General features: G+C 38.5%; 1 protein-coding gene across 2 annotated transcripts; it reads left to right on the top strand.

The window, feature by feature from the left end:
* The first annotated feature begins 1,469 nt into the window (after positions 1–1,469).
* Positions 1,470–15,658, top strand: pkd2 (polycystic kidney disease 2). Of its 2 annotated transcripts, none has more exons than XM_005932356.3 (15): positions 1,470–2,412; positions 2,833–2,946; positions 3,630–3,763; positions 4,539–4,789; positions 4,891–5,115; positions 5,871–6,099; positions 6,184–6,354; positions 6,475–6,656; positions 6,756–6,876; positions 6,984–7,082; positions 9,116–9,237; positions 9,349–9,466; positions 9,616–9,776; positions 13,865–14,012; positions 14,401–15,658. In XM_005932356.3, the coding sequence occupies exons 1-15, from the start codon at positions 1,992–1,994 to the stop codon at positions 14,608–14,610; spliced, it is 2,706 nt and encodes a 901-aa protein (XP_005932418.1). In that variant the 5' UTR covers positions 1,470–1,991; the 3' UTR covers positions 14,611–15,658. The 2 variants fall into 2 exon arrangements, with proteins under 2 accessions (XP_005932418.1, XP_005932417.1); XM_005932355.2 differs by having other exon boundaries at positions 1,471–2,412; positions 9,613–9,776.
* The last annotated feature ends 1,516 nt before the right edge of the window (positions 15,659–17,174 follow it).

Consider the following 17,174-nt stretch of genomic DNA (forward strand, 5'->3'; position numbering starts at 1 on the left):
GAGCAAAAGAAAGCTTTGTGAAACTTAACTGAGACTTGACACTAAAAGTGAGGTTATTTAAACCGATGAAACAACAGTGAAGCATGATTTCTGACATTTAACTCTATCTTTGATTTTGGGTTTCCCAAAAGTAGATATTAAGCACCACCATGTGGTCAAACAGGCTTAATGCCTGTTACTGTGGGACATTTTTTTCTTTGCTGGTAAAAAAAAAAAAAAGAAAAAAAGAAAGAAAGAATAAAAACCTGCACAAAATGTAGGGAAAGGTTAAAAATAATGAATCTTGGTTGCTTGGTGGTTGATATATGTGTTTTGTCACTGACGTAAATAGAAAAAAAAAGCTTGATTTAATACTTTTACAATGTTTCTTAAAACAGTTTGGTTTACTAAATTTAGGTGAATAGGCAAAGTTTTGCTGATTTGATGTTTTAAAAAATATATAAAAGTTAAAGTCGAAATAATTATTTTGTAAGATGAGTGACTTGTACATTTTTAATATCTACAATCTGGAAATCAGACAAGCTTGTTTTTTTTAATATCATACATCTTTGTTTTTAATTTAGGATGTATAGTGCAGAGAAAGTCAGAGCCTGATCATCGGTGCATTATACATGTAACACCTCCATTATCATGGCTTACTAGAGTGCTGGAAAGACCCAAAATAAAAAATCTGAAGTTGCATTTTTTTTAACCTCCAAAGTATTGAGAAAAATTTTTTTGCATAATGTTTGGACACATGAAAACACATAATACTAATTATATAGTAACTAACAAAATGGAGAGCAGACCGTAGGTTAACATCATTACCTAACTAAACAAAATTACTGAAACCATGTTTGTTTGTGGAGTTTGTTTTTAAATATGTGCTTGAGATTTTAGAGTTGTTGTTACACCCATGTATAACTACAGAAGCCCAGTGTGAAAGCACGTTATTACCAAAGGGTCAGCTTGACCAATTTACGGCCATGATCATGCATTTTATTTAGAAGCTAAAATGCAGCAGATCAAATATAGTTCCCGCTGAGTTTGACGGGGTTTTTTGTTTGGTTTGGTTTGTTTTTTGCATGTGGAGCACTGAAATTTCTGACCTCCTGTCAGTACGCTCCTCTTAGCCCAGTGCCTTGTTGCCATAGCAACCACAGACCCAAACACGCAGCGCTTGTGTAACTTTATAAATAAAACCTGTGTTACATTTTCAGTAAGTGCAAAGCTTACTGGTTGTTAAAAGAAAGCTAAAAAAAAAAAAGGTTTTCAAATAAAATTACAACTATTTTTCAAATTCTGAATTCTGGGTTTTACTAATTAAATACAACCCTACACCTTTTACACGCTGTAAATCCAAACAGTGAAATCTTGTTAAGTTTTATTAAGACATTGGGGTTAAATTTTTTTTTATATCAATTTCATTAAAAAAAAAAGTTCCCCCTGTGGTATTTTCCATCCTTTACTGCGACGCCATGACTTCTACTGTAACCCGAGTCCAACCCAAGGAGTTTTTTGGGGAAGAGTAACAAGAACAAGATGGCTGTCCCGGGATGAGAAAACTATCTTCTTTTTTTCACGTAAACACGGCATTTTAATGCGGCGGACAGTTCAGTCCAAATACCTGTTTATCTAACAACTTTAACCACTTTAAAGGCATCACTTTGAAACGGACGTCGTTTTTCACGGGACTTTTCGGGAAGTTTCTAACGGTTTGTTGAGGGTGGAAACTACTGCATTAGCTATGAGGAGCAGGACATCGTTACTGAGATCTCTTTACCGTGAATTTTACGCACACGGCAAGGTTTTGTGATCTCATTCAATTGGCCATTTGACTAATTTTCTGCTTTATTTGTTTGGTTGTTTTTTTTTAAGGCGTTTAACAGTTTAGTTTGTCACCTCTGAAAGCTTCAGTCACTGCTGTTTATGGGTAACATTTAGCTTTTTCGCATGCCCGCACCATATTATAATAACAAAATACATAAATAAATAATAATAATAGCTGGACCATGAGTTCATCTCGAGTCAGACCCCAGCAGCTGCCTCAGAGCCAGGCTGCTAGGTCGGCAAACAAACTCGACTCAAGTGAAGGGATAGAGATGGAGAACATCCAGCATCAAGACCTGGGTCTCGGTGGAGTCGTAGGCACCCCGTCCCCACCTTCGCGACAGGCGTGGAGCCGGGATAACCCGGGTTTTGAACCAGAGGACGAGATCATGGAAGCAGACTGGCCTCAAGCGAGTCCCGGGAGAAGGTCGGCGTCCACGGCCTCCGGCAGCAGCTGCAGCAGCAGCGGTCTGGGTAGCTACAACCGTGGGGGCAGCAGCACCAACATCCCCCGAGGAGGACTCTATCCAACCCCGACTTTGGAGCAGCAAGACAGGCATGGGCACCCCAGCTGTCTGAAGCAGATACTCCAGAAAATCAGAAGTAGGTGACGATTTTTTATTCTTATTGTAAAGAATAACGCCAAAAAAACTTGTACGGTTCACTGACAGTCATGCTATTTTTTTTTACTAAGTGTTATTTGTGTTTTTACTTTGTAACTGTTAATAAAGACGATGCACGCATAATAAAAAACAATACTTTATTTTCGTCCATTAAAGTAAGGAATCACATATATGTTTGAATTCTGTATGACCACCGCTTTCTTCTCTATTGTTATCAGTAAATCTGAGTTTAATAATTGCACTAATATTGTCCTGATGTGTCAAAGCCTTTATTTATCTCAGGTTTTATGCAAAGATGGAAGCCTCGAGTGTTGTCACTCTTCTAAACTTTCCTGAGATAGTTGCACATTTTGTCTCTGTGTAAATGTTGCACGTTAATAGTTAACTGTTTCCTTTGTAGTTCTGTGGGGCACAGAGCTGATGGAGGAGAGTGACAGCAGTCGAGAAAGATACCTCAGGAATGTACTGAGGGAGATGCTCACATATATCGCATTCCTGATCACCATCTGTATCTGTAAGTAAAGATGCGAGTCTTGTTGTGTCCTTTAGGAGTAGTTCCTCAGAAGTGACTTATTACTTTGATCATTATTAAGAAATACTTGGGAGATCCCCCTGATAGATAGCATAAATTAAGCTCCAGATAACAGTTGTGGACTGAACTGAGAGTGACTCATGGACAGCTGTTTAAAATGTGGCATCTGTCCTGTTGCTGAAAATTTACTTTCTATACTCACAGCTTAATGAGTCTGGCAGAAAATCTAAATTTCAGCATTTGTCAACGGGCATAAATTCAAAAAACAGCACAAATTTCAAATGGCAAAAAGAAGTGGCATGTTTGGGAAGAAAGTTAAAATAAAATAAAAAGAACTCATGGTAAAGTTTTCCCTTCTCTCTTCTTGCTGCAATAAAAAATGCCAAAGTGTGGTTTAGGGTGGATCAGGAAATGATTTCCTGGCAGACACCATTAAGGCTTATTTTGCCAGCCTGAGCCCGACTGTTAAAGGCATTTTCCAGAACTACTGAAAAACCACAGAGAATAATAATGCATTACAAAATTAAAAGTAGATTCAGCCTAATTTTGAATTTAAATGTTCATAGGGTCCTTACACAGTCAGAGTGCATGTAAACTGTGTCATTGCTGCTGGTGCTAATAGAAATTTCCTTCTCTTTCCTGTCATATCCTGATTTGTTCTGCAGTGACCTATGGGATGGTGAGTGTAAATATGTACCATTACACCAAAGTCATGTCTCAGCTTTTCCTGGACACGCGGCTGTCTGCCGGGGACCCCTCTACTTTTAGGAGCCTGTCAACCATGGAGGATTTCTGGAAGGTAAAGTGTAACATTCATCCTGTCGTTGATGTCTTTTACTTTTCTGCAGTTTTGTTATCATTTCACAACATCTCAAGAAAGGAAGGTCATGTTTAAAGGAGTACTTTAAAGTCAACTTTTTCAACTAATGCTTATTTGCTCCCTACTGATGAGATGCATTTGAAGTTTCTGATTTTGGTGATTTGGTGATAGTGGTGATTTTAATATTCATGTCTGCTGTGATGCTAAATCCCTGGTCAAGGACTTTCTAAATGTTAATGACTCTTTTAACCTGACACAGTGGGTCACTGTCCCCACTCATGAAAAAGGACACATACTGGACTTGGTCCTATCCCAGGGGTTGTATTTGTGCGTTACAGAAATATATTACTTGTTTAACAGCTTCAGTCATCGTTGTTGTTTTTATTCGTTGTTGTTGTTTTTATTGCATCATTGTCGTGCATTTTCCTTGTTTAGTTGCTCTTTAGTTTGTATAGTACTTTGTATATGTAGTATGAGCTGTTGGAAATGTGCTATATAAATAAGTTTGACCTTGATCTTTAGTTTGTAAGCTAAGAAACTTTAACTTTCGGTTCATATTTATCAAATACATGTGAGTGTGGTGTTGATCTCATCTGTGAACTATTTCTTTATTTTTTTAAAAGTGCATGGCAGTTTTAGTCTTGTGAAGTTGGTGTCCATCAGTTCAATCAGTGCAAACTTAGTAATAAACCACACTTTTGATTACAAGAATTAAAGATCTTTCTTCATGCTTTTGTCTGCCCTATACTCTCAGTTCACAGAGGGACCTTTCCTCAATGGCATGTACTGGGAGGTGTGGTACAATAATAAGAGCCTGCCAGAGAATCAGAGTCTTATCTACTACGAGAACCTCCTTCTTGGAGTGCCGCGCCTCCGACAGGTCAAGGTCCACAATGAGACCTGCTCTGTCCATGAAGATCTGAGGGATGAGGTCCAGGACTGCTACAACCTATACACCCTGACCAATGAGGATACTGCCCCCTTTGGTCCCAAGAATGGAACCGCGTAAGTTCATGAGTTTAAATTGGTTACATGAATTTGTATCATATGGGATGCAGATATATTACTATCTACATCCTGTATGTTTCTCTCTTGGCCTCTGTCAGGTGGTTGTACACCCCAGAAAGCGAGATGAATAGCAGCAGTTACTCAGGTCAGGTGTCTAAATATGGAGGTGGAGGATATTACCAAGACTTGTCTCGTACCAAAGAGGAGTCAGCCATCCAGCTGCAGGTTCTGAAAGATCACTTGTGGCTGGACAGAGGCACTAGGGCAGTCTTCCTCGACTTCTCTGTCTACAACAGCAACATAAATCTTTTCTGCATCGCCAGGTAAGAATCAATAGCCTTGTCATAAATTATAATGTTGGGTTGTAACAGATTTATTGAGCTGAAACTATAATAACAAAACTACAGATAACATACTTTGAAATCATTATTATAGTTAAACGTAGGTACAAATATCTTCAAGAAAATGCCTAATTTTAATGTTTCCTGAGTTTGCTACTGAAAATTCACAATTTGAAAATAAAATAAAGTAAATCTAAAAATAAATTTGCAGTTTTAATTGCAGCACAGAATAAATTTACTATAGACTCCTCTTTTCAATATATCATTTTTTAGATTTTCCTCTTGTATGACTGGACTATTAGTTTTAAGGTCTTTATAAGCAGAAATGGTGAAAAATGCCCTTAGGTCAAATTGCCTATTATTGGATTCGATTCTTGAATTTAAACTGAATTTAACAAAAGTAAAAAGCTTTTAGTATTCTGTTAACTAAAATGTGTGTGGTAGCATATGGTTATCACCCGGTGCCTATCCACATTACTTTGCTGAACCTCAATGGTGGTGACTAGTATGGATGTATACACATGGCTAAATCCAAGAAGGAAGTTGCTGAGGAAAATACTCACCAACTTAAATCTACTTTGCCTTCCATTGTTAATGAGGATTAGACCTAATCATGCTCCTTCCTGACTTATCATCAGCCAGATTCTTGATTTACACACTTTAGTTTGATTTGTTTCCACAACATAACAATGCCAGCTACTGTTGCAATAGCTGACTAAATGTGGTGCATTTGTCAGGTTGCTGGCAGAGTTCCCTGCTACTGGTGGCGTAGTGACCTCTTGGCAGTTCCAGACGGTGCGACTGATACGATACGTGTCCAGCTGGGACTATTTTGTTGGGATGTGTGAAGTGGCTTTCTGCCTATTCATTCTCTATTATGTGGTGGAGGAAGTGTTGGAGATCCGCATCCACCGCCTACATTACTTCAAGAGCCTGTGGAACTGTCTCGATGTTCTTATTGTCACGGTGGGTATCAAGATTAATTTTAGGATGATTACAAATTTGATTTGATTTGATATTCACAGACTTTCACTTGTTTGTTTCTTTCAGTTGAGCGTTGTTGCCATTATTATGAACATAACGAGAACAGCCATGGTTGGAAACCTGCTGAGAGGCCTGTTGGAGAACCACACTGCTCACCCCAGCTTTGAGCCTTTAGCCAACCTGCAGGTTCAGTTTAACAACATGGCTGCGGTTATTGTCTTCTTTTCCTGGGTCAAGGTAAAAAAAATCTTCTTCCTTTACTTCATTATTCATCCAAGAGACCTTCAAGGAACACTTAGTGGAATTTACCAATGCAGCAGAGTCGACTAATGCGAACACTGTCTCACTTCCTCTCAGCTTTTTAAGTTCATCAACTTCAATAAGACCATGAGTCAGCTGTCCAGCACCATGTCTCGCTGTGCCAAGGACCTCATGGGTTTTGCCATCATGTTCTTCATCATTTTCTTGGCTTACGCTCAGCTGGCCTACTTGGTGTTTGGAACTCAAGTCAATGATTTCAGCACTTTCCAAGCCAGCATGTAAGAGCCTTGAAAATTTAGCTAATGAATGTAGGAACACCTCAAACCAGTGTTGTTTCCTATTGTCGTTTAAAATGTTTTATTTGTTTGTTTGCATAGATTTACCCAGTTTCGTATCATTTTGGGAGACTTTAACTTCTCAGAAATTGAAGAAGCTCATCCAGTTGTTGGACCTATATACTTTACAACCTTTGTCTTCTTCATTTTCTTTATTCTCATGGTAAGTAGAGAATCCACGTGATTTGTTAAATAAGTAACCTTTGTTCTGGGTTTTAAAATTAATGCTCAGTTATCCTACAATATTTTCTCTCTTTATTTTTTACATAGAACATGTTCTTGGCTATTATTAATGACACATACTCTGAGGTGAAGGCTGACATGTCCCAACAGAGGTCTGAGATGGAAATGACAGACCTTATTAAGAAGGTATTGAACAACATTTCTATTTCATTGTTATTTGTTATTAAGGCAGAATTCTTTTAAATTGGTTTTGGCTTTGATAATAATAATAATAATAAGTATAAGCATGTACACCTGAAAGTGTGATTTCTTGGGTGTGACTGAATCTTAACAGGGGAAGTATTATGACACACTTTGTCGTCTGTTGTATATTTACTGTGATGTTGTTTGATGCTCATATTAAAGATCAGTTAGACCATGTCCTCTCACCTGAGCAGGCACCTTGGAACGAATCTGGGCTGTTATGTCGAAGCTTGTATCTAAATAAATAGGGAGAACCATGACTTTCATTTCATCAGTTAGTGGGAAGTAAAAACTCCGGACGTCAGAGCTGTGAATTTGGATGTGGCTGAGATGGGGGCGGGGCTTTAAAGCACAACTTCTGTCTTCAAAGAAATGCAAAGAGCAGCCAGTCACAAGAAATTAAGTTTCATAATGATGATGTTATGCGGAAAATGGGCAGACATCAGGTCTTGCTGTGGTGCATTCAAGTGTAAAAACTCTGCTTTGTAGTTTTAACAAAAAGACTGATGCTTTTCTCTTGAATCTATCTGAACCATGTGTGGAGTGTTGGGTGGGCAGTATTTTCTGCTTTTTGTGAGGTTTTTCAGGCTTTCCTTGCTGAGAAAAAGTGGTAGGACTGCAGTTATGTGTTTCTATTGCTGTTCAGAGGTGGCAGAAGTACAGACATTCTGTACTTAAGTATAACTAAAGGGTATTAAAAAATATTCCAGTAAAAGTTGAAGCATTGAGTCAACTTCTTTATTCAAGTAAAAGTAAAAAAGTACAGGCTCTAAAATGTACTCAAAGTAGCTCTTTGAAGGACCTTTCTACCAGTTATTTTTGTGCTAAGCTAACTGAACCTTGTATTATACTAATGGTAAATGGCCTGTATTTGTATAGCGCTTTTACTAGTCCCCTCTAGGGACCCCAAAGCGCTTTACATACCCAGTCATCCACCCACCCATTCACACACTGGTGGAGGCAAGCTACAGTTGTAGCCGAGGCTGCCATATTGCGCCATCAGCCCTTCTGGCCAACACCAATAGGCGGTAGGTGAAGTGTGTTGCCCAAGGACACAACGACCGAGACTGTCCGAGCCGGGGCTCGAACCGGCAACCTTCCGATTACAAGGCAAACTCCCAACTCTTGAGCCACGATCGCCCTATGTATAATGTAATTATAAAATAATATTAGTACATAGAAATACAAACTTTCTTTCATTCTACATTGTATTTCTAATAAAGGTACTCAAAGTATAAAAAAATAGCACTATTTTCTGTTTCCTCCATTGTAGAGACTTTGCCTCTAAACTAGAAAATTAGTAGGGAAGAGGCTAAAATGGGATTCAGCAGGTGGGAGAACCTTTAAATCCACCACAGTACAGCAAAGTAACCTGTTTATCCCGCACTAAACTGCAGAGTCTTTTCATTCAATCTTTAAACAACACATTTAGTCTCCCTCTGTTTTTTGCAGCATGTGTAACAATGTGAAAACACATGTCACATGGACAGACACAATATTTGATTTTAAAACAAGAGGACTTACATGTAAGCTTTAAAGTTCCAGTTTATGATATCCCACTGAGCAGTCCTTACATTTAAATCCAACCTCGTCTTCCTCTCCTGTCTTTCTTATCTTTCTCCATCTTTGAGTGAAGTTAGCGCTTTCTTTTCTCTCCCTGCTGGACGTTTAATCAGAATCAGAATAACTTTATTGTCATTGTCACAGGTACAACAAAATTAAAAGTGGTCCCCGATCAGTGCATCTAGCAACACACTGTGTTTGTTTCAAAATGTAGGGAGTGAAAGTAAAAAGTTGTCAGAAAAAAGACCTACTCAAGTAAAGTACAGGTACCTGAAAATTCTACTTAAGTACAATAATGAAGTATTTGTACTTTGTTTCTTCCCCCCTCTGTCGCTGTCAGTATATTATGGAAGAGACTCATTTATATTACTGTAAATGTAATTTGAAATATTTCTCTGGTTTCCTTCCCTCAGAGTTGTAACAAAGCTTTGATGAAGCTGAGACTAAAGAAGACAGCGGTAGATGACATCTCAGACGGTTTGCGTCAAGCTGGGGGGAAACTGAACTTTGATGAACTCCGTCAGGATCTAAAAGGGTGAGGAAACTCTAATTCTGCTAAAATCCCTCAGAGTTGTTGTGCTCAGTTTGTTGAATATAACACTCATGCAGCCTGTCTTCAGTGTGTACTGTCTCTTAATTTGATCAGAAAGGGTCACACAGATGCAGAGATTCAGGCCATCTTTGCCAAATACGATCAGGATGGTGATCAGGAGCTGACAGAGCATGAACACCAGCAAATGAGAGATGACCTGGAGAAAGAGAGAGTGAGTGAAGCCCCAAGCTTTTATTTTTACCATTTGGTAAAACAAGAAAAGAGTGTTATTTCAGTAACTGATCAGACAATCTGCACATAAGTGCAACAATGCAGCCACAACAGCAGATGTTCAGTGTGTCTCTGCTCATACGCTAGGAGGACTTGGATCTGGAACGCAGTTCGCTGACTCGACCCAGCAGTGGGCGGAGCTTCCCTCGTACCCAGGATGACTCAGAGGAGGACGACGATGAGGACAGTGGTCACAGCTCTCGACGTCGTGGTAGCAGCTCTGGGGGTGTCTCGTATGAGGAGTTTCAAGTGTATGAAGTTTTTTTTTTTCCTTCCTCAGATTTATCAGTAAATGATATTTAAAGAGATAATAATAATAAATAAACTGCTGGGCAGACTCAGTTAGTAGAGAAAGGACCATGGTGATAACTGGATGTAAGCATGGAATGAAGTCTAATTGATGACAGTTTTTGGTGATTGTGAAACATTGGAACATCCTGAAGTACAGGTTAAACTTGCGCTGCATGAAAACATTTTGCCAGGAACAAATAATTATTTTTTAAATATATTTTTATTATATTAATGAACACATAGTCATGACAGATTTCCTAAGAGTGTTGGACAGACTAAAGGCGAAGTTTATTGTCAATTCCAGAAACTAAAACAACAACAACAAGAAGCTGCAAGTTCAAGTTTAGATCTAAGGTCCAGATTTATTACAGATTTGTTAACTGTCAGTAGAGCTGGGCGATATGAGATTTTTTCATATCACGATATGTTTTTTTCATTTCAGTCGATAACGATATCTATCACGATATAAGCCAAATAACTATATTTGTAAGATTTAAATGTGCCGTTGCTCACAAGTAAAATAATCAGCAGCTTGTTTTTATTTAAATATTTATTTCCCATAATAAGTTCAACAGGGTAGATGTACTTAAGGAACATGAGACTTTTTCAGATAAATAAAGGCAAATATTGCAAACTACACAAAAGGCAGCCGCTAAAGCGTTTAAGTTTCAAAATAGAACAAACGAAACAGACTAAATTGTCAATTCCACTTAGAAACAAAATATTAATTCTAAAAATAAATCTTAGTTTGTTTTACAGAAGAACAGACAAAACTGACTAACTTTTGTCAATATCAAATAAACTGAGAACTAAAAGGAAATTCTCAATCTCTCCTTGTTGTATAGCTTAGCTTTTCAAACAGTTTTAACAGTTACTTTAGTCTGACAAAAGCCGAATGACGAATTAGCGCTTCCAGTCAGAGACTGAGGCTACGTCCACACGTACACGGGTATTTTTGAAAACGGAGATTTTCCGTTTTCGTTTTAAAAAATAATCCCGTCCACACATAAAGGCAGAAATGAAGGAAAACGCTGCTATGAACATGCCAAAGCAGCAGGTGGCGCTAGATTCCTAACCGTGCAGAAATGTTGGCCAATCAGAAGTCTAGAAGCCTCGGTGGGAAAAAGTAAACAAAGCTGGGGCATAGAAGCAGAACCGAGTCGTATGTGTGGACGGACAGTAACTGTGTGTATATGTAAGCATTTAAACACTGCAGAGAGTAGAATTAACAGTAACAGTATTGTAGAAATTCATTTCACCGAAACAATAACGTGGCGCACAGTGTGACGCATGCACCAGTTTATTGTATTTCCAGACTTGCTTTCGGCACAATTTACAGTGCACGCTACTCTGTTTTTTGTCAGACTTGAAATAGCCGAAATACCTTCACACTACGGAACTTCTATGGCTCTTCCGTTCGACAATCTCTCCGGCATTGGAACCATCATCTGTTTTCTCTTCGGTCACGCTCGGTTGATTTTTCTAGTCGGCACACTCATTTCCTCCATTACCCGCTGGCTGCTTCCCAAACAAACACACGTGCGGCTTGGCACTTGTGCTGTACGTAACAAGTCACGCGACGTGACGCTGCGGCTGTGATTGGTTCGGCTCTGCGCTACTTAATTTGGATTGGCTGACCTTTTTTTTTTTTTTTTTTTTTTGAGGACAAGAGCGGCGAGGTCTATCGCGATAGCTTAATTTCTCTATCGAGTAAAAGTTATATCGCGATACATATCGTTATCGTTCTATCGCCCAGCTCTAACTGTCAGTATTTATTATAGTAAGTTAAATATTTCTTTGTAACAGTAGCTGTGCCTGTCAGTGAACTACAACTCTACTGTATTAAATTTATGTGGTTGATGATAGAGATGGCACGATACCACTTTTTTATGTCCGATACCGATATCATAAATTTGGATATCTGCCGATACCGATATGAATCCGATATAGTGTGTTTTAATCAACAAAACTGTTTTTTTAAATATCTTGCTGCATTTTGTATAAGTTCATACTCAAGTTTAAAACAACAACTACACTAAAGCTATTCTGTTATACCTGTATCAAAAAAAAAAATATTTCATAGTTCAGCAATACTGATCAATCTAATAAACTTAGACCTACACCATCCTCCCTATTCTGGTATTTTAAAGAGTACTTAGCGTAAATATTAAGCAACCTAACTAATAGGGTTCCAACTCCCAGCAACAACAAAAATAAATAAATAAAAAATAGGGAACCACCCCTCACGCTCCACCTCATGATGCTTAATCACGTAATCAACCTTAATTTGATGCAGTGTGAAAAAAATGCACAGAAATCAATTATTTTTCAAGAAATATTAAATAGATTCAACATCTTTCTTCAACAAAATTGCAGACTGCACAGATGGTACCTTCCCAAAGGAAAAAGTACTATAGCTTACTAGGGTATATATATTAGACTTAATAGTCACTATATACAGTAATTGACTTCTATTCATTTTACATCAAATTAAAACTTTGGGTGTCAGATAATTATTTATTAAAAGCTAGACATTTTAAATGAGAATAAGAAAGAAAAGTATGTCTTTGTGCCCCCTTTTCCCTGTTAATGCCCTATCGGCCCCCCTGGCTAAACTTTGCTAGATCCGCCCCTGCACAGTTACCAGCGTCAGCTACGTAGAAAAAGATCCTGGTGTAGAAAGTAATATTAAATAAATTCTAACAACAGCTTATCAAGCTTAAACGTGCTGCTGTTGTTCAGCCGCTGGTTTCCTCTTTCTGGTGCAAAGTGGGCCAAAAACAAACAGAGAGACGGACTCGCGACAGAAAAGCCGATCAGCTGATCATTAAGCAGTTTCATGATTGAAGTAGCAGCAAGAAGAGGCAGTCGCTTGTTAAGCTTAACGCAGGAATGCTTTACAAACATTCAGAGATGGACTTACACACTTGCTTTACTTCTCTCGGGGATAACTTTGTCGGAGATGAAATGCCGGGTTGCTAGCGAAGCTCCAAATGCTATCCAGACCACCGACAGGTCCCGCATGCCACAGCCGCTCTATCACGTGATGCATACTGCTCCGACGTGCTAACGTTCTGAGGTGAGTTACGGCGTGTTGCAAGTTTTGTGAGGTGCTTTCGTGATATTTAATGGATCGGATTACATTTTTTATTTTTCTCCGATATCCGATCCAGTAATTTAGGTCAGTATCGGACCGATACCGATACGTAATATCGGATCGGTCCATCTCTAGTTGATGACAATAAATAGATATCAATCAGGCATAACATAACATTGAGACATGGACTCCAATAGACCCCTAAAGGTGTGGTATCTGCAGATTCGTTATGTTCTGTTAGTCACGAGGTGCAGCCTCCATGAATCGGAGTACTTTGTCTAGCACATCCCACAAATGCTTGATTGGACTGAGATCTGGGGAATTAACTTATTCAGTAATTTAAGCTATAGTAGCTCATCTGCTGGATCAGATCACACCACATGCATGGGGCCAGCCTTCACTCCCCACATGCATCATTTTGGCCTTACCATCTATCATCCTGTCACTGGTTCACATTGGGCCACTTTTGATAGTTACTGACCACTGCAGACCAGGAACACATCACAATAGCTGCAGTTTTTGTCCAGCTTGTCCCTTGTCAGACTCACTCATATCTTTATGCTTGCCTATTTTTTGAGCTTTTAACACGTCAACTCTGAGGACAAAATGTTCACTTCCTCCCTAATATATCCCACCCACTAACAGGGGCCATGATAAAGAAATGCCCGATCGGTGTATATGCAGCACTGGACATTAGCGAAACTGCATCTGTATTACTGCAGATGTGTTAGCATCGTCCCTTTGCATATCTGCCAACACGTGCTGTACACAAAGACTGATAATGTAATAATGATTTAATTTTGTCATCAGCTAAACTCATCAGCTAATGTTGGCAGGCAAAAATGGGTATTGTGTGTCACGTCGTAGTATTTCATGCTGTTCTGAGTGATAGCAGCTGCAGCGCTATATGACATTTAACAACAAGAGAGAAAATCATTCTTTGTTGTGCAGGCTGGTGAGACGTGTGGACAGGATGGAGCACTCTATCGGCAGCATAGTGTCGAAGATCGATTCAGTGATTGTCAAGCTGGAAGTCATGGAGAGAGCTAATCTTAAAAGAAGAGACGTGGTGAGCAGGCTGCTGGATGGAGTCATGGAGGTGAGGTGTTAATATGTTATTATGTTAATAATGTTATCACATGACTGAATGCATCATTTGTAGTGTTGACTTTTGGTTGAATTGCACCCTGCAGCTCCCCTCAGTTGAGTTTTAAAACTGTATTCTAGTTTTTGGGGTTTTTAGGGATTTTTTATTGTTTGGTTCATCACTCTCAGTCATTCCCTTGAACAGCGATGAACACTGTGGTGAACACTATCGAACATTTAGGATTTAAGCAAGAGTCTTTTATTTTAAATACTTGCCTTACATTCAGGAAGAAGCTCAGAATGAGTTATTATAAGTTAACTGGATAAATTCATGAGATGAATACGTGTGAGTTGAGCTGACATTAACATAGTTTGACATTTAATCTGTTTCCGTTTGTCAGGATGAACATCTGGGGCGGGACACAGACACACACAGAGAGCAGATGGAAAGGCTCGTCAGGGAGGAACTGGAGCGCTGGGAGTCCGATGATATGGTCTCACAGGTCAGCCACCCACAGCCGGCCACTCCTGTTGGCCCGCGGCCTCGCCCTTCCTCGTCCTTGTCCACCGACGGCCTCGACACAGGCGTGAATGGGAGCGGCCATGTGTGAAGACTTGGCATGCTGAACTCTGCAAAGAAACTTTATTGGATCCTAACTTAATATGTGGGTCTTTGTTTTGCAGCAGAATTTGCTAAAGCTCATGGAAGGTGTTTAACTTACTCGACATATTAGAGAGGAAGTCAAATGCACCTCACCTGGTATACACAAATGCACTGAAAGAGAGAGGCTGTCACATGCAAAGGGTCTTTACTCAGTCTCACGTATTATTTTGACAGATGACGAAAGGTAAACAAAACAGACAAGGTGCTGAGGAACAGTGAAGGATTTAATCATTACACCACAGTATTACACACGCATGTACCAGCGAGCAAGTATATTCAGAATTCAGTGTATGATTTTAATATTACATGCTTTCGATCGCTGTATGCACAATTATTAGCATTTACACAAAAGCCCTTTCTATGAATAATAATGTTGCTGATTACTTTTTTCATCATTTTAATATGCAGTAGGTACAAGCGTGGCACTTCCTGTCACATTTACTCATCCTTCCAATGAATTAGCTTATCGTTTTATGATACATATTGTAACTTTAAACAAACTTCGATTTGGAGTGCATCCAGTGTTCATGGGAAACCCATGCATTATTTTTCCTTTTTTTAAAAAAAACAAAAAGAAATCTGTTGTGCCAAATAAAGTGTTATCATAATACATCAGGGGGACTTCACTTGGTTTTATCTCACTTTACAAGAAAACATATATATAAAAAGAGAGAGAAATCACATATTATATACAGTATTACAGATGAGTCATTATTTCAAAGCAGAATCAAATAATAGTCATACTGTCTACTGATCTGAACAGAAAATAAACTGCACCCACAAACTTCCCTGAGACTGGTTCTGTTGGAGGTTTCTTCCTGTTAAAAGGGAGTTTTTCTTTTCCACTGTCTCCAAGTGTTTGCTCATAGACGGTAATGTGATTATTGGGTTTTCCTTGTATTATTTGTAGGTCTTTACCATACAAATTAAAGCGCTTTGAGGAAACTGTTGCTGTGATTTGGTGCTATATAAATAAAATTGGAGTGAACTGAAAAGTAGGCCAAAAGTCATTTTGGATTTGTGTAAGAACGAGAAAGTTTAGATGCAGCAGTTTTAGTACATTGACATTTATTTGCAAATGAGGTTAAATTAAAAGATATTTTACACATTTTAAGGTTTTCAGTAACCAAAATTTGGTTTGTACTTCAAATTCTTCCATATACACTGATTTAAAGTTACGCAAAAAAAAAAAATGTTTCTTATTTCAGGAGAATTTATATCATGGTTTTGGTGTGTGGTAACTACACTAAGGTTTATAACTGTATTAATAATAATTAATGCATTAATAATAATAAAAAAACACAAGACCAAAAGTTACATGAAGATCTTTATACATGGTATGAAAAAACTAACAGAGTATAAATGTATTACAGAGTTTTGCTTTGGAAAACAGATAAAGCCACTTAATGTAACGCTTTAATGTCTACAATTACAAATGATCAGCTTTTAATTATATTATGAAAAATTCATAGCACAATTAAATAAGTATAATTTGGAAACTTTAATCAAAACAACTGGGTTACAAAGGTATTGGGAAAAAGTCACAAACTGACAAATGCTGCAGAAGTAAATATTAATAAACAGCTTTGAAAGTTTACTTTGAGGCCAGTATACTTTTTAATTTCTACACTTTTTCACTTTGGAAAATTCACAATTTGATCCTATAATTTGAAAATATTCTGTCTAGTTTGTTTTGGACTCACAATTTTTTATACCCACAAAGATTTTATCCAGACTAAACTTATATAACAGTAAACAAAGGAACCAACAACTAGGTTTTGATATTTTGGGAAACAGCCATACTTGCTCACTTGGTATACTGGTACTTTTATATCTGCACAATAAATACACACACTGGCATCTCCACTAGGTTGCTAGTACTGGGTTGGACCCCTTTTGCCTTCAGAGCTGCTCTAATTCTTTGTTGGGGAGATTTAAAAAGGAGCTTGCAAATTTTCCTCACAGACTTTGGTCTATACTGACATGATAGCATCACACAGCTGCTGCATATTTGTCAGCTCACATCAATCTCCCATTTCACCACGTCCCAAATATAGTGTACTGGATTCAGATCTGCTGACTGTAGAGGTCATTCGAGCACAGCGAACTCACTGTCATGTTAAAGAAACCAGTTTGAGATGATTTGAGTTTTGTGATATGGTGTGTTATCCTGCCTGAAGCAGCCATCAGAAGATGGGTACACTGCGATCCAAAAGGGACAGGGTGAGCAACACAGGTAGGCTGTGATGTGGTCTTCTGCTGCTGTAGTCCACCTGCTTCAAGGTTTGTCGTGTATTTCCAGATGCTCTTCTGTACACTTTGATTTTAACAAGTTGGATATTGTTGAATGTCTGACCTCTGCGATCAAGAAGGCATTTTCACCCAGAGACCTGCTGCTCAATAGATATTTTCTATTTTTTCTGACTTTTTTCTGTAAACCCTAGAGATAGTTGTGTGGGGAAAATCCCAGTAGATCAGTAGCTTCAGAAACACTCAGACCAATCCATTTAG

The sequence above is a fragment of the Haplochromis burtoni genome, unplaced genomic scaffold, assembly GCF_018398535.1.
Source record: "Haplochromis burtoni strain Fernald_Lab_line unplaced genomic scaffold, NCSU_Asbu1 Contig_158, whole genome shotgun sequence".
Classification (NCBI taxonomy): domain Eukaryota; kingdom Metazoa; phylum Chordata; class Actinopteri; order Cichliformes; family Cichlidae; genus Haplochromis; species Haplochromis burtoni.